The sequence below is a fragment of the Antennarius striatus genome, chromosome 21 (genome assembly GCF_040054535.1).
Source record: "Antennarius striatus isolate MH-2024 chromosome 21, ASM4005453v1, whole genome shotgun sequence".
Classification (NCBI taxonomy): domain Eukaryota; kingdom Metazoa; phylum Chordata; class Actinopteri; order Lophiiformes; family Antennariidae; genus Antennarius; species Antennarius striatus.
The window spans coordinates 9,471,145-9,490,773 of record NC_090796.1 but is presented as its reverse complement, the minus strand read 5'-3'; the positions used below and the strand labels follow the sequence as shown (position 1 = coordinate 9,490,773).

At 38.7% G+C, this 19,629-nt stretch overlaps 2 protein-coding genes across 6 annotated transcripts; both read right to left on the bottom strand.

Annotated features, from left to right (window-relative positions):
* Window positions 1–255: 255 nt before the first annotated feature.
* Window positions 256–6,068, bottom strand: si:ch211-136m16.8 (uncharacterized). 3 transcript variants are annotated; one of them, XM_068305715.1, is made up of 6 exons: window positions 5,834–6,068; window positions 1,230–4,691; window positions 919–1,114; window positions 741–817; window positions 562–653; window positions 256–477 (listed from the first exon to the last, which is right to left on the bottom strand). In XM_068305715.1, exons 1-6 carry the CDS (start codon window positions 5,885–5,887, stop codon window positions 408–410), a joined length of 3,951 nt encoding a protein of 1,316 aa, XP_068161816.1. In that variant the 5' UTR covers window positions 5,888–6,068; the 3' UTR covers window positions 256–407. The 3 variants fall into 3 exon arrangements, 2 of the variants coding, with proteins under 2 accessions (XP_068161816.1, XP_068161817.1); XR_011034066.1 differs by lacking the exon at window positions 741–817; XM_068305716.1 differs by lacking the exon at window positions 741–817 and having other exon boundaries at window positions 256–653.
* Window positions 6,069–6,466: 398 nt separating this feature from the next.
* On the bottom strand, window positions 6,467–14,725 carry si:ch211-180a12.2 (uncharacterized). Of its 3 annotated transcripts, XM_068305719.1 has the most exons (13): window positions 14,657–14,725; window positions 12,594–12,905; window positions 12,211–12,504; window positions 11,526–11,831; window positions 11,293–11,403; window positions 10,544–10,705; window positions 9,960–10,190; window positions 9,805–9,855; window positions 9,475–9,729; window positions 9,041–9,388; window positions 8,622–8,894; window positions 7,492–7,767; window positions 6,467–7,266 (listed from the first exon to the last, which is right to left on the bottom strand). In XM_068305719.1, exons 1-13 carry the CDS (start codon window positions 14,706–14,708, stop codon window positions 7,241–7,243), a joined length of 2,697 nt encoding a protein of 898 aa, XP_068161820.1. In that variant the 5' UTR covers window positions 14,709–14,725; the 3' UTR covers window positions 6,467–7,240. The 3 variants fall into 3 exon arrangements, with proteins under 3 accessions (XP_068161820.1, XP_068161818.1, XP_068161819.1); XM_068305717.1 differs by lacking the exon at window positions 14,657–14,725 and having other exon boundaries at window positions 12,594–13,219; XM_068305718.1 differs by lacking the exon at window positions 14,657–14,725 and having other exon boundaries at window positions 11,293–11,400; window positions 12,594–13,219.
* Between the last annotated feature and the right edge of the window lie 4,904 nt (window positions 14,726–19,629).

The following is a 19,629-nucleotide window of genomic DNA, read 5'->3' as shown; positions in this document are numbered from 1 at the left end:
TTAATCTGACTGAAAAACTAAAGGAAAAACCTCTTTACAGAGAAATAAGTGTCATTTTGACATGGAAAACTTTCACTGAATATTTTTTATGATGAAAGTATTAATTTCGTACGGTTAAAGGACAATTTTGGACTAATATATTAGAAAGCTTCATTAGATTTCTTCTGGTGTCAGTCATTTCCATCCTTAATTGATTGAGGCTGTACATTAGTGTGTGCTTAAAAAGCAAACCCAACAGAGCACAGCAGGAATGCCAATTTGTACAAGAAAATATCATTTATTTGTCTTTAAGCTTAACACAACAGTGAAACAAAGGGTATGCAGTTGGTATGATGAACATGAGATTCAGTTAGAAAAAGACACCAGAAATAGAACCCTTCATATTATACAGATATTCACAAAAAGCCTTACGATTCATCATATTTTGCGGTTTTCTTCAGCTTGGTCTTCAGCTCAGACATAAGAGGATTTGCAAATCTATAAAAACAAGAATCACAAGTTTTTAAACAACAAATATTTTTTTCACTGACTGTAATAATGTCAATAATATGACTACACTACCCTGGATGTCTTGGTGACATCAGTTTGTGTTTGATGGTGGCCTCATCCTGTCTGGGACTGTCATTTTTCTCTTCTGCATTTGTGGGCGTTTCCTGCTGATAGAGATTTTAATGTTATACATACCCCAACACAAGTAAAAAGTTTTTCAAAAAGTGGTATTTAAAGAACTTTAATATGACCTCTGAGAAGGTTTTCTGAGTATTTTCATCTTGTGTCACTCGTGTCTTTTTTAAAGTTGGAAAACCTGTACCAAGCCCTAAAAACATTGTAAGATATACAGATTGATTGGAAAAAATATTGACATGACACCAAGCAGTGGGTTACCATTACAATTTACCATGTTTGTAAATGACCTACCAGGCAGTTTTATTCCAATGCCGAAGCCTCCCAAAGGCACACCTGCAGGGATTTTGACTGGCAGAGATGTAGCAGGTATGGGATTCACTGAGGGCATATGTAGAAGAGCACGGGCATTTGTGGGTGGTCTGACTCGAGGGTTTTTAACAGCAATTCTCGACCTTTGCACAGTAAGGTCCAGTACAGAGATGTCCTCCTGCAACCAAAACAAGTTTGATTCAAACAATTCCTGTAGATTATGAATGGTATTTGGCTTTATTTGTGAGGCTTTAAGAAATTCTTTTATTAAATATGTCAATACTGAAGGATACCTCCATGTGATGTTCAAACTCCTTCAGCTGTTCGATATTTTCATCTATATTTAGTCCAGGTAATGGCTCAACAACTCCTTCTGACCAAAGAGGCTGTGGTTTGTCCAGTGAAGGCAACTGAAACATTTCTTCTGTTTCACTGCAAATGTTGTATTGAGATCCAGAACCTGTTGGGATAGCGCCCCCTTCTAACGATTCCATACTGGTCTCAGGTTGATCTGAGTCAGTCAGCTCAATTTCATCTGGAGAGTCAGACACTGTGACCTCTTGAGGTTTGTCTGCTGCCACCATTTCCTGAACTTTGAGAAGAGCATCTGATCCTTCATCGTCCTTCCATTCAGGTGTAATTGCAAAGTTTGGTACCTCGACATCCATGTCTTCCTTTGACTCAGTTTCCTTATCATCTTTTTCTTGTAATCCATTTAATTCTTTATAAAAAGGTCTGGTCTCAGATGATTGTGGTGCCTCAGTCTTTCCCCCTAAAAATATATCCTGAGAGTCATAGTTTGGCTGTCTTGCCAGCAGTTCTGAGATGTTCATCGATTCGGACAAATTTGTTAATATATTTTGAGATGGCCCACTGCTGGTTGATTCCAGGAGTTGAGTTTCACCACAATCATCGGGAAACTGGTCCAAAAATCCTGACTCTTTCGTTGATGAAGACATTTGTGCATCACTCACCAGTTCAGACTCTCCTGAATTTAATTCTGTAAGCGGCTTTTTTTCCTTCTCTGTCAGCACAGATGATGTTTCACCTTGTACTTCACGTGATGTCTCTCTCTTGATGTGTTCTCCACGCACAAGCTCGTTTTGTTGTTCCTTGCCATCAGGTCCCACTGACAATGCTGCCCTCATCCTCAAGTCAAGAATTTCCTCTTCACCCAGATAAAGTTCATTGATTAGGGGGACTGTTTCCTCAGCACAGCTCCCTTCTGATTCTGTCACATGCGTTGCCATTTCCTCAGCTGATACCACTATCATATCTTTTAGTTTGAACTCACTTGTCATTATTGTTTCATCAGCTTCTTCAGTCTCCCCATTGGTTATCTCAAGTTCTTTGCCTGACCATTGATTTTGTGTCTCCTGTGGGTCTGACTCTGCAATAAAAGTATTTTCTTTTTCATTCCTCTTTCTGGTTAGCTCATCTTCCATTCCCACTACCTGCACATTTAAAATTTTGCTTCCATTTTCAGTAAGCAATCCGTATTCCATTGCCTCCTCCTCTATGTCATGGCCTGTTTTCTCCATATCGATTGATGTATTTTGCATTTCTGGATCACTAGTCTTACACTGGTTGAGGAATACAGATTCAATAAAGTCTTCTGGTAAACTCAGTGTTCTGTGGTTGTTTTGCTCTGGGTTTAAGTCTTCTTCTGACTCCTTATAGAAACTTATTGTCTCCTGTATTTCAGCCTCAAGAGATTTTAAAGTCTCATCAGTACATTTGACCACTTCCTGTGCTGCTAAGACAGTCATCTCACAGTCGTCTATGTTGGCGCTTCCTTTGCTGTCCTCAGAACCCTCGTCCATCCTGTATTTGACCAAAAGCTCTTCAGTTTTGTTTTGCCTCTCTTTACTCATCTCATCAGCCTCATCTGTTAAGGCAGTACACATGTCATATTCATTATCTGAGTGTTTAATCCCAATCTTCAGTGAGTCAACCCTTAGATTTCCTTCCTCATCTACTGCCTCAGTAAGTGGTGTCTCCATTTCTTGTGGCAATCCATCAACAGCAGGGCACAGTATTCCAGGTTGATCCTCCACATCCAAGTCGATGCCTTCCTGAATATCTTCTGAGCTTTCTTGCTCCTCTTCCATGTGGTTCCTCACCAATAAATAGTCAGCATCGACGTTGTAACTGCTGTTTCGGGGGCTCTCCAGCTCTTGGCTCTCTTCATCCTCTGGTGATTGCGTGGTCTGTATTCCCTCAGACTGTACTTCCAGGAACCTTTGTGTTGTATTTCCAGCTGGCCCTGGCTCATTGTTGTATTCAGGAACTCCCTCTTGTTTTTCATCACATGCTGGAGCATTTAACTCCGGCAACACATCAAGTTGGCCTTCACATATCCCCAGGGGAACATTTTTAAAGTGTTCACTTGTTTCCCGTTCAGTCTTGCCTTCAGGTTTTACTGTAAGTGACCTGACTGGACATGCTAGTACCATGTTACCGTCTTTGTTGCCTACTTCCCTGGAGAAACTCTCTTCCTCTACTTGATCGTCAACAAGAAAGCTCTCTTCTGTGGAAGTATTTGTTGTCACATCAGAATTCAGACCAAATTCCTCACTGCAAGGACCATGTACAGTTGAAATGTTTTCTTCACCTTCTTCTGGAACTGATTCCTTGTTGTCCTCCTTTTCAGGCACTCCACTAATTGTTTGATTGTCTCCAGCTTCATTTGTATTTTCTTTCTCTATAATAGCAATAATAGCAATCTGCTCAAGCACATTCTCAACGTTATCACTTTCACTTCTATGAGGCACTCCAAGCTCTCTTCCAACAGCAGCTTGTTCATCATCATCAAGCACAGTAATATTTTTCTTTTCATAATTTGGTAATTCTTCACCAATTAAGAGCTCATTTTCAACCTCTGCTGCTCCTTCAGACTTTCTATCCAGTTTAGGGGCCAGCTGTAAAACACCATTACTTTCTTCCACTTCAGTATTCATCACAACTGTATCTGCCTCATCCCTCTGCACGTTGTCCTCTTTTGTATGCATGTTACCTTCCTCTTCTAGTCTCAAAGCCACAGTCGTGCCCAAATTTACCTCAGTGCCCTCCATCTTCAAATCTTGTTGGTGTTTGTGATGCATTTTAATACTGTCTTCCATTATTTTAATCTTTGTTGTGTTTTCATCAATTTGATGACCGTCCAATAGCATTGTCCTCTCAGTCTCTTCCTCAGTCTCAGACTTCCTAACAGAATTGCTTCTGCTTTTCTCTGTGTTTACAATCATTGCATCATCTGTGAGTCCTGACATGGCTTTCATGTGTTCCTCGTGCTCAACACTCTCCTGCATCTCATCTGGTTTACAAATGAACAGTTTATTGACTTCATCATCATCTGGTTTGCCGCCATTTACATTCTCAGTGACAAGCAGCCCTCTATCATCCTTATTGGGTTGAGGGAATTCTTCATCTCTTGCCCCCTCAGTCTCAGTAGGTGCTTTGCTGTCACCTCCTCTGGTATCGTCGGTTTTGAATGTTATGCTCTCCTCTTTCGGCCATTTGTGGATGTCTGCGGTGCAAACTTCCCAGGCAACAACCGACCGAGATGTGCTAATCACAGAGACTTTTGAAAGAGGCTGTTCCTCATCGGCATCCGCTCCTGTAGAATCATCCTCTGTGTGGTAGCTTGTGGACACAAAAGAATCTTCAAACTCCTGGACAGAGTTTGGGTCAACCCTAATGATGTCATGGGGATCCGGGCGCAACAATCTGCTGACGGCTCCACTTATATAGTACTGAGGATGAAACAGAGAAAAAGCATTGGAAGCTCATTCATCTTTTGCATCACTTGTGATTCACATGACTGCAGAATGTGTGCCTTCACTTAAACCACCCTCATCAATTTCTAGAAGTCCAGAAACAATTCATTTACCTTATATGTTTGATCTGAGGCTGTTTTTATTTTTGGTTTTTGGTCTTTTGTTCCACTTTAAGGAAATCTCAGTTATATCAATCCAGGTTATTCATACAATGAAGTTCTTCCAACATTTCAGGAACAGCTTGGAAAGGCCCTTTCCTGCTCCAAATTGACAATAGGCCTCAACAAGGACAAGTTCTCAAACACCTAATAATAATAAGGAGTAATGAGAATAATAAGGAGTCCTGCAACTCCTCCTTATTATTTCTCAATACTGTAATACATCTTCCAGCCATTTCTGTTCATTAATAGATATGCTGCTTCGACGCAATCTGGATTTAAACCACTGAAACATTGCAGTGATGAGTGAATGCATTTTCATCAGAGCATTTGTTCTTTAATCAGTTACCTGCAGGTACTGAAAATATTTGAGAACAATAAAAGTGAATCAAAGCAGTAACAGTTAGACCAAAACGTGAGCTGAGGAATGTCGTAACGGAAAAAACAGCTGATGAGAACTACAGGGCTGAGTAACAATTATTGTATTTCACTATAAACTAATTTGCTCCATTATTATTAGAAAACAAACCTTTATTTATGTCAGTATAAGCATCTCAGTAAACCTTGCAAGTGAGCATGGTATACATGCGTGTCATGATTACCACAAATAGCATCACCTATCCCTTTCTTCTGTTAAAACAAGTGGAAAAATATCAGTATGAAGCACTATTTGGCATCAGTACCACTGTTATCCTGTGTCTCTATTTGTCCTAAAATATCTATGACAGAGATACTTTCATGTAGGAAACAGTAACTAATGATGGCTGAGAGAGAGAGAGAGAGAGAGAGAGAGAGAGAGAGAGAGAGAGAGAGAGAGAGAGAGAGAGAGAGAGAGAGAGACAGAGAGAGAGAGGCTGGTGGAAGTGACTGCTCGGTGAGAAGTGGAAGTTCTCAGACAAACAGCCTCTACATACAGGCTTCACCGCGTTTGAAACGAAAAACTTCTCAAAAACTGCTCACCCAAACTGTCCAGAAGGTCCTCTCCACCCTGGATTGGAGATTGTCGTTGTCCATCTTCACACTTTTCCCCTCTTTTTTAATAAATCTGTCACCATCTGACTGAAGTTGTTTTAGGTCAAACCAAACCAGCCTGTCGGCTTAATTCTCCCACTCAGTGTTAATCAGCGCGTCAGGAAGCTCTATCCAAATGTGGCCCCCACAGCCGACAGCCACGCTTCAGTTCCTCAACCTGACGTGTCCGGTGTGACAGTTTGAGGAAGAGGAGGATTAACACAGCTGAGCGCATCAAGACGCGGGTTGCGCAGTTTGCGGACGTGCGCAGAGCGTCTGATCAATAACACGAGAGTGAGTAACACCAGAGGGAGATAGAGAAACACACACAAACATGTCAACAGATGTTATCTGTATCTGTCCAAAAACAAAAAAATAAATAAAAATAAATAAATAAATAAATAAATAAATAAATAAATAAATAAATAAATAAATAAATAAATAAATAAATAAACAAACAAATAGATAAACAAATAAATAAATAAAGGAACCGGACGCCGGAATTGATGCAAACTCTAGATCATGAAAAATAAAAATCATAAGCCAATTAAAATGAAAACTTAAGGACAAGTCATGGTGTTATCCATGGATTTATTCTGCTATACGTATGACAATTTGTTCCACTATCCAACATACAAAAACAGATCTGAATCTTTGCAGACAATATTAAGCCCAACAACCTCCTGTATTCAAGAAACATTTCCCCAGATAACACACAATACAAAAAGTATAATCTTAAACAAAAGGAATAAAACATGTATTTTACAAAATCATGTTTCTAGTTTTTGCTTCTTCTTTGTGCAGGTGCACTCATTGATGATCTGAATGGAGGAAGTGCTCAGTTTTGAGAGTTTATTATTTTATTACTGTTCTTACATCTCCTCATCAGAGTGAAGTGACACTCCTGTCGTCAGAGCGTAAAAAAAAAAGCAGAAGCATATTTTGAAATATTTGACCAACAATAGACATCAGAACACAGTAAAAGTACAGTAACATTGTCCTTTGAGACAGAATTTCAACACAATCCAGTAAAATATCTCTTCAAAAAAATCAGATTTTACTTGATGATGTGGATTTAGAAAACAAAATGTATAAAGTGGATTGTTGTGGGTGAACATTTTGTACAAAAAAATGAACATTTATAATAATCATGCATTTGGAATGACAGGTAAAGACAAAGAATATAAATTAATAAATAAAGACAAAAACGTTGGAAGCAACACTGCAGTTGTTGATCAGATGCAGTTGGAAATCCTAAAAAATATTGATATAGGTTTACAATACATAAAATAGCGGTTATAGGATAGACGTATATACATTTTGGAGAGTCTGACTTCAGGGCCTCCTGTGCAGCCTCTATGATGATATTTCCTCAATGGGCTCTGAAAGAAAGGACACAGACATGAACAAACATCTTGCTGAGTCAGATTTACTTAAATCTCCCTGTTATGTTTCACTCAACCAATAAGATTTTCTATGGAGGGTTTTCTTTTTTTGTTTTTTCATTCTTGTGTTTTATTCTTGGAGGGTTTTTCTACCGTTGTGACATCACTGCCTATAGGATTAATTTATGTCCTTAAAGGTGTAAATTATTGCCACTGACTTACCCGTCCAGGTTCGATAAACAGGAAGCTTGAGTGCGGGGTGTCTGATCTCCACGCAAACTCTCAAACGTGCTCTTTCACTTTCCTTTGAACTCCTGCTCAAGTTGACTCTGTTGATGTGGAGCGCACCCGGGTCCTCCTCCATGTCTTTGTCGCTGCCTTCATCCACGTCTGATTTAGTTTCCTCATCCCTGTCGGTGTCGGTGTTCTCCCCATCCATCTTTTCATCTATGTATTCTATTCCCTCAGCATCAGGGTCTGTGACAGCAGTTTCTGTTTCTGTAAAGGCACAGCAGTGAAATGTGAAGATAGCAACATTCATTTATTCATTCAATTTCTGCTGTTTTATCTGCCGTAGCGGGTCACAGGGAGCTGGAGCCTATCTCAGCTGGCATAGGGCGTGAGGCGGGGGACACTCCAGGCACGATGCCAGTGCACCGCGGAGCCACACACGAAGACAGTCAACCATGCACACACACACACTCACTCCTATGGGCAATTTGGGACTGGCCAATCAAAAGTTGTATAAAGAAACACTATCTAAAAGTTTACTATTTTAATATCTTGGATATAAAATTTGGCCTTCTGTATCGGATGCAAATTACATTTCAAATCTCACGCAGTACACATACTGTACATAAATCACCTTTGAAGAGGACTGAGTGAACAGTTCCTCTGCCTCCTGGAAAAAAAATATTTAATACAGCTTTTGAAATAAATCTGTGATGTGGTCAACAAATATAGCAATAAAACTGCAAATATCAGTACAACAAAGGATTATATTGAATTTGATCCAAGCTTCTATATGTATGTGTATATGTTTGTGTGTGTGTGTGTGTGTGTGTGTGTGTGTGTGTGTGTGTGTGTGTGTGTGTGTGTTCATCAGACACTCCCCACTAGTAATTCTAACCCACATCAGAGGCTGAATGCTACATCTCATGGAGATTAAACTGTGTATGATATATTATTTTATTTATTTTCCAAATACTGTACTGCAATCTTTTAGGTAATTAAAAAACACTTTCTAAACTTCTAACTGTAGTTGCGGTCAATGGAACAGAGGTTGCGTAGACATAGATATCTGAAATCCTTCTTTAAAATAAGATGTGTGTGTACAGATGAAGGACATTTACTTATTGCTCGTTCACTCTTCTGTCTGTCCGGCTGTTTTGTTGCCTGGCGTTGCAGACCCGTGGACTTCTCCAGTGCGCAGACACTCTTCAGTTCCCTCTGCCCATCATCTCCTATCTCTTCTGTCTCACTGGACACCAGTGGAGAAAGAGTGGGTCCTCCGGCTGCCCAGAGTAACTTGGCCTTTGGCTGAACTCCTTTCAGCAGGAGAGAGAAGACACCAACACCTTCACTGCTCCAGCAGACTGAGATCAGCGGAGGAATGGATGGAGCAACTAAAGGAATATGGATGGAGAACTTGAATGAATGATGAAAAATGAAATAATTTTGCTCAAAATGTTTTTTTTCTCTAGGTCATTATATTGGAATGTTTTCCATTTTATGCAGCTATGGAGAACAGGCTGGATGTCATGTTTCATACCGATTTCAGCATTTCTCCAGTGTCTCACAATAGGTTCACGAAGGGAGCAGTGCTCCACTCTACACATGATCCCTGCTCCTCTCTCCTTTTTCTCCTGATTGGTTGGCTTTCTCTTCAGGGTGGCTGTGGCCCTGTACATCCTGGGATGAGTCTGTAACGGGCCCCACATTTCTCCTCCTTCTATTAGCTCCTCTTCTCTGTCGTCTTTTTCTCCCTCTCTGAGCTTAAGCCAGGTAACAGATATGTTTGGAGGGTAGAAATCGGTGATTTCACACCCCAGAGTCAAAATCTGATTAGAGGATGAGTTGGAGCCAATAATTTCAGACACAGAGGGCCTCTTGTTAAAGCCTGTTTGGGACAACGTGGAGACTTAAGGACTTATTTTTTTAACATTTGTGATTAAATGTAATGCTTTTTCTGTTGTTCTTTCTTACCTCTGGTCTCACGGGTGACAGGCTGCTTCAGGGCAACATGGTGGACACTGACCCACACTTTTGTGCTTCCCTTTTCCAGTTCACTCCGCGGTAGTTTACACTGGCTGAAGGCTGAAAAGAAGCCTTCAGCATTGGGTCGAGGGGAGGATGAGGCCTGGGAGGCCACGGGGCTCAGGTCACCCCCCTGACAGAACCAGCGAAATGTGATGATATCAGGATGAAAATGCGATGCCCGGACGGTCATGCTGATGATATCTGGAAGGCAAAAATTGTAGGGCTGCATCATCACAGAAATATTAATATTTATAGTGAACTAAACTACTGCCTTACCTGAGTCATATTGAGTTTCTGCCAGCTGAATTTCTGATACTTCTGGAGCAGCTAAAAATATAGTTCACATGTTTACCAAAAAAATTGGTTGCATAAAATCATAGAAAACCAAAGAAAAGTGATGACAAAGCAAGAAAAAGAAAGTATTTTCTTACACAGAATTGAAAACTTGTCCGACACTCTTTCCACCACGATCTTGTCTTTGCCCATGTAGGACACCTGACACTTAAACACCGCTCCCTTGTGGATGGAAATCTGTGGGATGAAGGTGAGCGAGGAGATGAGCTGTTGAGACCCACGCCCAGTTGAGTGCAGGGGGGCCTGGGTGTGCAGCTTGTAGTACCCCATCTTGCCTCTAGAGGACAGAAGAGGCCCTTTCTCCGACGCTGGAGAGAGGAGAGTTAGACCATGTGGTGGATGAATGGTGATTAGGGGGTTATAGAGGCAGTTAAAGTTAGTTTTGGTGGGGCCTGTGTGTTGCAAAGGTTATAAATTGTTAGCAGAATTAAGGATGAAAAAGAACAAGGTTTAAGGAGTAGCTGCTGCGATATACAAATGACAAAACCTGCTTCAAGGCAAAATGCACCAGTTCAGTTCCTAATTGTTGCATGTACAGTAGCTAGATCAAAAAAGAGATATTAAAACAATTTTTGTGTTACAGACAGGAAACAAAACCAATACAACACAAATAATAATTGGATAATAACTTTGGATGACGTGGAGATGCAGAATCTCTTACATGTGACAGAAGTGTCAGATATGGGTATGTCGTTGAGGAACCAGGCCGTCTGGACTCGCTCCACCCTCCTGCCCTCAATGCTGACTGTGACCCTGCCCTTTTGGCCTACAATCACACGTGGGGGGAGGATGATCCCCGACACATTCAGAGATTTCTGTTTTTCTGAGTGAAGAGAGAAAGACAAACTAAAGTTTAAGATGTTTCTAGATAGATAGATAGATAGATAGATAGATAGATAGATAGATAGATAGATAGATAGATAGATAGATAGATAGATAGATAGATAGATAGATAGATAGATAGATAGATAGATAGATAGATAGATAGATAGATAGATAGATAGATAGATAGATAGATAGATAGATAGATAGACATCACACTGACATCACAGGACATACCACAAGACATACACCCAAACTACACTAACAGCCACATGCAGCACTAACAGGACTTATATACTAAACTATAACTAAAATATAAACAGTATAAAAATAAAAATATAACAGTATTGAATTAAAATATAAACAGTATAAAATTAAAATATAAGCAGTATAAAATTAAATTAAATCCATTCAGCCGCGTGCTGACCTTGCCACCTCCCCCCCGCTCCTCCTGAGAGAGTCATTGTACCCCCTGATGACACGGGGCACGAAGGAGGACCTCAGCCTCTGCGTAATACCCATGTCTAATACCCACGTCAGATCATTTTCCATGTTGAGGGCCACAAAGAGATGGTTGCAAGAGCTCACCGTCCCTTCTCCGCCACGAAAATCCAAAGCAGAGCAGAAAAACCAGCACCAGAGAAATACACATCATAGCTACAGAAGCTTTGGCTGATTTTGTCAAAACTGGAGGCTCTTCTGAAAGAAAACAGAGTGAAGAAATGTGTTTGGTAGACTGCCCAGTTGATCTTAAGTCCAACGTGGTCCTAAAAGTGTAGAATATCTCACATTACCTGTTGTGGGAAAGACTCAGATTTTACCTTGTGGTTGCCATTTCTCCAGGTATGTTGAACTTCTGACTGGGTGAACTACACCAGGCTGGTTCACGGCACACTCCACTTTCCCTCCAAGTTCCCTCTGCTCGGTGCTCAAAGTGTAATAACGTCTGGTGCTATAGGTTCCATCAGGATTCCTTTTGCTGTCAGGCACATCAGGGAGGACTGAACCGTTTTGATACCAGGACAAAATCATTTCTTCTGGGTAGAAGTTCTCCACGTCACAATAAAGAATGAGAGGAACATCGTCGAAGTGGGACTGCAGGACGGAAAGTCTAATAGAAGGGAGATCTGGGGAGGTAAAGAAAATGAAATCTCTTGTTTTTATCAAATTTGAATAAAAGTTGGAATGAACACTGTAATTTTGCAGTATTACATGTCACTGTTTTACCTTTTCCTACACATTTGATACATTTCAGGCAAATAACTGACATGTTTCTGCTCTCACAAAATAATTAGATTTTCAAGAGAGAAAATAAACTGCGTGGAAATAAAGTGTAAGCTGTCAGATTTCACACGTAAGAATAAGACAGGCATTTCATAGCAGGGATCTGTGATCTTTAAAACGTGTAATGCAATATCTACTATAATGACTGTTAGAAGTAGCTGTTTTACTCCTAATGAAAGAGAACCGATCACTTGTTATGTGTTGTGCTGTTGTGTAGCTCACGGGTGATATTGAGCTGGAAGTCCAGCTCCTGATGGTTGCTGTAGTGTGACACTTTGCAACCAAAGGTCACATTCTGGTCCTCTCGAGAAGGGTAGAAGGTTAGATTCCCCGTGGCTGTGTAGGATCCATCTGGACCCTGTTCTCCATCGGTATCGCTGGCAAGTTGAATGTCTTTCCCATCTTTGGTCCAGGAGAAAGAGACAGGAGGAGGGTAGAAGCCTGATGCATGGCATTCAAGGTGACTCTCTCTTTCCAGCACCACCCACTGTTCAGGGATTGAGAGAGTTGGGGGAACTGAGAGGAGAGGCATAAAGGATTATGGTGTGAAGGACTGAGTTTCAGTCTTAGATTCAAATGTTCACTTGACCTGAACAAAAACATACCAGGGATAAAAATTGTAACATTATTGGAGTGCAGGATTTTGAAATCGTAGATGACGGTGCATTCATAAACTCCTTGCTGGTAGAAGCTGACTCCGATGATGTTCAGAGAAAAGTTCCCCCTGATAAAATCCCCAGTGATCCAACTGAAGCCTTCTTTTATTTGCATCTGTGTTTTACTGAATGACGCGATGATAGAGCCGTTCCGTTTCCAGGTGACTTCAAAGAGAGCCTGATCGGTGGGTTGGGGGGTCGTCGCATGGCAGGGGAGGGTGGCATTCGCATTTGGGCTGACCTGTATTTCACTAGAAGACACTGTGAGGATTGGAAGAAAATAAAGTCTTGACTGAACAGCATTCACTGATCTGCTGCTATACACTGTAAAACACGATGAAAACAGCTTCATTGAAATCTTTCAGTGAGTTTGTTGTCTCTTCGCTTGAGTTTGGTTTATTTAAATATACTTAAGTACAAGGAATGCTGCTTCCTTCTGTACTTAGTTTTATCACACAATGTACAGAAGTATATTTCTCCTCAACATAAGTACTCCACAAATTAGCCTATTTCCTGTTCATTGACACTTTCTACTTTTACTCCATTTCATTTCTTAAGGGGAAAAAAAAATAAAATAAAAAAAATAAAATAAATAAAAATAAAAAATATATATATATGTATATACATATTTCTTGATTATCAAACTAACATGTATGAATGTACAACACTTGATGAACTCAAAAATTGTCAAAATTATGTGACAATAATTTATGCAAGTACAGCTAAAATGATTAACCTGTCTATCTGTTAATTTATCTGTCTGTCTGTCTGTCTGTCTGTCTATCTATCGCTTACATTGTATTGATGGTTGCTAATGCTAATGCTAACAAGTGTTTTTTAAATGACTGTTTTAGTAGTTTCATCTTTAGATGCACCTTCTAGCCATTTCTCAACAACCGTCAATAGAACAATACAGGAATACACACTAGTACACCAACAGGTCGACGTCATCACCTGGTCAGAGTCCGTTTGTTTTTTAAACCTACAACATGTCAAAGGTGTGAATGGTCATTGATAAGGAATTTGGAACAAGGAGTTTGAGTTTCATGAAATATTCCACTTCACATTCTTTCTTTTCAACACAAATAGTAAATCAATAGCATTTGTATACCTCCTTAGACCAGTGTCAATAGACTGCTTTTCTTTCAGGTCTGACCAACCTATCAGCTTAATTAGTAACAAGTACAATAAATACTCTCAAGTTTACAAGCACTTGTAAACTTGCTTTGTGTGAAGTGCTAATGTTGCATCATTTTACTGTGTGATCAATAGAAAATCATGAGAAATTGACAAGAAGGAAAAGAACAAGATCATGACTCATGCTCTACTTTCATTGTGTTTTATGACAACAAAAGTATAAATATCAGTAATGTAATGTAATGTAATATGTAATGATTCACCAATCCAGCAAAACCAAACTCACAATTCTGTCTAAACAGATCAACATTTTGATTGATTAAAGTTAATTAAAGGACTCAAATTATAATGTGTGATAATTGTTACCAGAAACTTATCAATACTTGTAATTCCAAAATTCATTAATCACAATAACACTGTTAAGGTGAAATGTGACATTTTACACTATTATATTTCATTTTGGTTCCAAATATAACATATATTTATAAATATTCATTATTTATATTGTATATCTAGATTGGAATGATTTTGAAGTGCTGGCATAAAGCATTCATATTTATTGATTTCATATTGATACTCCTGTGTAGTTATCATAACATACAGTCTGAGATTTAACATAAATCAACACAAAATAGAGATCAGATGCATACTGACATTTCCAGTCTGAATAGACATACACTATCTATAATTCTACAGTGACTAATTCTGACTCCTGTCATTTTTCTCTTTATCCTCATCCTTGCAAGAAATCTTAAAATTCATCTGCCCAAAATGAATTATTCCAATTTTACAACGTGAACTCAAACTTGTACAAACCTTGTCATTGTGAGAAGAAACACCAATGCAGCATCAGTGCGTGAAGACACAATACTCACCATGCTTTATGAGAGTCATGAGGGTGAAACAGAGGAGGACTTTACACCTCATGGCCAGGCTTGTCTTGAGACCAACTTCTTATCGTCAGGCTCCTTTTGCTGCCTTATATAGAGGAATGAGGTGATAGTGGGTGGGTCTGTCCAGCTGGATGGGAAATAAGAAATACTGTCCCTGGGCCTCAGAGGAGTAAAAGGAGGCCCTTGATATGTGTGTGTCCTCCTAAATAAGCGAGCCGTGGAGGCCTGAGCGAGCGAAGAAGGGAGATGTGAGGGGACACACAAGTGGGCAAACTTGAAATTCAGACAAGCCTCTGGCCAAGACTTTGGAGCTACTTTACATTGGTGCAGTGTTGCCATGAACAAACAGAGAGAGCGATCATGCTGAGCTTATGTGGGCAAACACTCAGGCAAGACTGCATCTCCTTTCTATCTGGGTAACAGTTAGGGTGGTTCTGATTGTGCCAAGAAAGATGATAAAAGACAGAAGAGTGGTTCTTTTCTCCTGTGCTGGCCTTCTATCTATCCAGTTAGCTCCTGCCATGATTGGTCTCATTGATTGAGGTTAATCGTTAGCCAGAATAAGCCCTAGATATTTGAAATGACAACTTCTTGCTCTTTCACACCCCTCCCCGAATGCTCTCAATACTTTTTACTTCAAACTGTTTGAAATGTTGAAACCTAACTCGCTATAACACATATCAGTCAGTGGATGTGGGTTAACCTGTGAGTTGAAGTCTTATCTATGACAGTTCTTAATCCGTTATCTCTCTGCTATATACAGAAACAAAAGTGAAATTGAATTCCCCAAAAGAATAGGTTAATGTGTTCAAGTTCCCTGTTTGTGTTCAATGCTTTGTGCTCACTTATGACTCTCTGAATGACCACGTCGTTTACTCTTCTTTGTTGTTGTGTCACCTTTGTTCCTTTCAACAGATCCAAAGATTGAGTGGACTTCAGGAGGGCCAGAGAACAGGAGGGAAATTTGGGTTTGATGGAGGACACTCCAGCTGAAGGAAGGAGTGGAATAACACCACTTTTTTTCATGATTGCATTACATCTGTGTTAAAATACATGAATTAAATTTTTTATACTTTATTTTCCTGTGCTCACAAACCATGTGACAATACCTGCATGAAACCAGTGCTGCATTTTGTTCGATGTAGTCAGCAAAATGACAAATATGAGCATGATTTGAATACTATGTGATTAGATAAGCATGTTCTGTACATCTGGTAATGTGTACATTGTCAAGGTGAACTAGTCCTTCAGAGTTACACATTAGTCTTTGAAACTAGAGCTTAAATCAGATATTACATTTTTTCAAACTGTTATTTACTAAGACATTCAAGATATTATATTGCTGTTTCAATGCCAAAACATATAACAGCAGACTTTGGAGGCAGTCATGATTGTGAATACACTAGAGACTTTTTTTGCTTCACACAAATGTAGGATCCTACAGAAATGTTATTGTTTTGAAAGATAAATTAATAATAATGTTTGATAAAGGTCATTTTAATTATCGTTACAGTATTGTCCCTCTGTCATATTGTTATTATCTTTATCATTAAGAATCAATGAATAATACACTTGATAACAAATTTAAATACTACTAATTATGATTTTCTTTTGTAGATTGAGGGGAATTGTCCTCAGTTGTCGTTGAGTTCACATCATCTCTGATAAATAGTAAATAATGTTAGAAGTCGTTTTCCTGTAGTTAATCAATAAAATAGTTTAATCTTATTGAATAATAAGGATATACAGTATATTAATATAGTACTAATTGTTACTATTGATAGTAATAATAGTGATTTTGTTATTAAATAAAATGTGAGTTATAACTATGTATTCATATTTGTTTAAATGTCTAAAATCTAAATACATGTAGACACATCATATATTGTCATGGTACCTGAAATAGCAGCAGAGACAGCATTCCTCACATTAAAACTTGTTTTTGGTCAAATCTCAAGAAAAGGAAAGCGATAAGAGAATCTTCTTTCCTGTAGACTTTTCCCTTCAGGGGTCACCACAGCGAATCAATATGAGGCGCTAATAGAGGTCAACAGTGATGTCGCGTGACCCTAACGCATGAGCCAACGATGGCCACCAGGGGGTGATCAAGACTGTCTGAACTCATCGGCGGGTGTTACATAAGTAAATTTCCAAGTTCATGTACCGCCGCTTTATCCGCCGGTGACGGGGAGCTGGAGCCTATCCCAGCTGGCATAGGGCATGAGGCGGGGAACACTCCGGGCACGACGCCAGCGCACCACAGAACCACATACAAAGACATACAAACACGCCGTGTTGTGAGACGACAGCGCTAACCACTGCGCCACCGTGCCGCCCAATAACCAAGTTAAAGAACATTATTTTATGTTTTCCAATTATTTGCACATCTGAATATAGTTGTAAAAAATTTATGGCATTTTTTTTCTATATAAAAATATACTTTTCAAAGACATGTTGCACTTTTAAGCAATGCAAATCTCGGGAACCAAAGGAATTTAAGAAACAGTGGTGGCTATAAGGGTTACCTTATTTACAATAAATACAATGACTACTGGTTTATTCATTGAACAAGCTGTATAACCCTTAGAGTTCAAACAAATGCTAAAAAGGTTAACAGTTAGTAAATTAGTAAAACATGCCAGGCTGACATTAGTGTGATGTAAAACAACACAGACTAACAGAGTCCCTCCGGAAGACTTTGCTGCTGTTGGTCCAATTGTTTGACTCAATATTGACAGTGGTGGTTTTTATTGGAAATCACATCAACATAAATTACATGTCACTGTTCTAATTTAATACTTTGCAACCACGCTGGTAAACCTAATTCATTTCGATTGTACAGGAGTGTTCATGCCGATTTAATCAGTAGAAATTAGCACTGAATACAGGAGACATACTGGCACGTTTCTCATTCAAAAATACTGATTTATGTTGTCACTTATTATTTGCATTCTCTTCTCATGTCTATGTGGGTTCAACCAAAGTCAAGCACATCACTATTAGTGCTGGATGGAGAGAAAAATAATACCTTAACTGGATATTTCACAGCTAAATATGTGCTAATTAGTGTGTCTTTTTATGTGAGTGATGTGTTCAAATAAAAAAACATGTAAAATGTATGTGCGCCATCATAAAATCAATTCTCATAGTTTCATACCGTTTAAAAAAGCTTGACATAACACAACTTCCAAGTTATTTTAAGAGAATTTGTCAGTTTTCTCTTTATTACGTGCAAGTGATAAATCTGTTTTTATGAAGTATGCAGCTGAGAATTCCTGACTAACAGGATTTATCTATTCTTCTGGAAATGTTAACATTGTTTACTACACAACAGATTGTAAATCGTCTGCGGAAAGAGAAGGACTTCCGGATGAGTGCATTACCCAATGGCTAAAGAAAGAAGATACATCTCCTACCAGTGTCCTCAGGGTAGAGAAGCAGAGGCTTTCATGAAATATTTTATGACGGGGAATTTGTTCAAAATCTGTTCTGACCAGGTGTATAACAATAATTTAACATTGGTTTGGTAACTTTTGAAGACATTTTTACTGTAATTAATTCTTTTTCAGTATTTGAATATAAACATACATGGACATAACAGATAGGGGGACAAATGACGCAGGTGGTGAGGAAACAAACATCTCTGGCAGTACAGGATATGCTAATGACGATCCTTGTCTTTACCCTCCCTAACAAAAAGATGTTTCTAAAGAGTGTAAGATGGATCATGACTGCAGGGAGTGGCTAGGAGCTCATTCTATATTTGGCACATTGTGATTTCTTCTCTTATAGTGTGGCTTTTCTGGTTTGGCAACTTAATAATAATAAAGAGTCTAGAAGAATCACGAGTGAAGCTGTTTGACATATCAAAGGAATCACGAAGAGCTTACAAATGATTTGCAATCCAGGCAAAAAAATTCAGGGGTGTCACGGAATGTTGCAGTCTCTGACTGCCTTGTTAAATTTTTGTAATTGAGTTCAACACATTCTTATTATGATAAAATCTATAACAACCAGAGATGAGATGTAACAAATAACAAAGGCTTCATGATTGCAATTATTTATTTAATAATTTTAGTTATTAATTTCATTTTTCAGACAACTTCTATTATGTGCTATCAACATTTAACAAAAAACAGGCTTTAGTTTATCTTAAGTACATATGTTTTGTTTTGTGTGGTTTCAACATGGATGAAGAGATTATAACACTAAACTAGCTGATGCCTCAGGGCAAAGAAATTTCATCAGGTCTTCTACTGTTACAAGAATCTATTTTGAAACAAATACTTCCACTTTAGTAGAGAATGTGGGTGCTTTTAGTAACTCTGTTAAAAACCTTTGTTACCTAGACAACACATATGAGCTTAACTTAACTCAAATGTTTCCCATTTGTTGATCTGTTTCAATTGGTCGCCTTCCGTAGTGAGGAAGGACAAAATAAGCGAAATACTGTACTATTTATTTAGTAAGAAACTCAATGAAAATATGTTTTGAATAATCACCAGATTAGAATGGCTTTGAACAAGTTTGACCAACTGCTGACACAATACATCAATATTTACTGATCTTTGTTGTCTCTTTCTGTTTCATACATAGTAAATCTTTACCTTTTGAGTTACAGCAAAAAGATGGCGAGAGAAGAATCAAGGCAAAGTCAAAAAAGGAGTTTTACAAGTACTTCCACATACTGTTCTTATAAAAATGTGCTTAACACCTGCCAATTGTTTGTTCAAATTCAGTGAAATCATACAAGGATTTTGACATGACAAATACCTTTGCACTTGCCGCGTTTGCTCGTAGATGCATTTACACCTTTAAAATGTTTTGTGTTCCTCATTGGCATATGATGTGTAATTTATCTAATTTTATTTAATTTAAGTTTTTAGCCCTACAAAATGTATCTGAATGTTTATATTGTCATAAATTAGTTTATATGAGCTATTTTTGTGTGCTAG

Coding starts and splice junctions, on each gene's coding strand:
- si:ch211-180a12.2 (XM_068305717.1), bottom strand. CDS start 12,996: ATGAAGCTGTTTTCATCGTGTTTTACAGTGTATAGCAGCAGATCAGTG. Junction 7,768..8,621: donor GAAGAGTGAACGAGCAATAA/GTAAATGTCCTT, acceptor GTGCCTTTACAG/AAACAGAAACTGCTGTCACA. Junction 7,267..7,491: donor TGTTTATCGAACCTGGACGG/GTAAGTCAGTGG, acceptor CCTTTCTTTCAG/AGCCCATTGAGGAAATATCA.
- si:ch211-136m16.8 (XM_068305715.1), bottom strand. CDS start 5,887: ATGGACAACGACAATCTCCAATCCAGGGTGGAGAGGACCTTCTGGACA. Junction 1,115..1,229: donor AGTTTGAACATCACATGGAG/GTATCCTTCAGT, acceptor TTTTGGTTGCAG/GAGGACATCTCTGTACTGGA. Junction 478..561: donor ATGTCACCAAGACATCCAGG/GTAGTGTAGTCA, acceptor TTGTTTTTATAG/ATTTGCAAATCCTCTTATGT.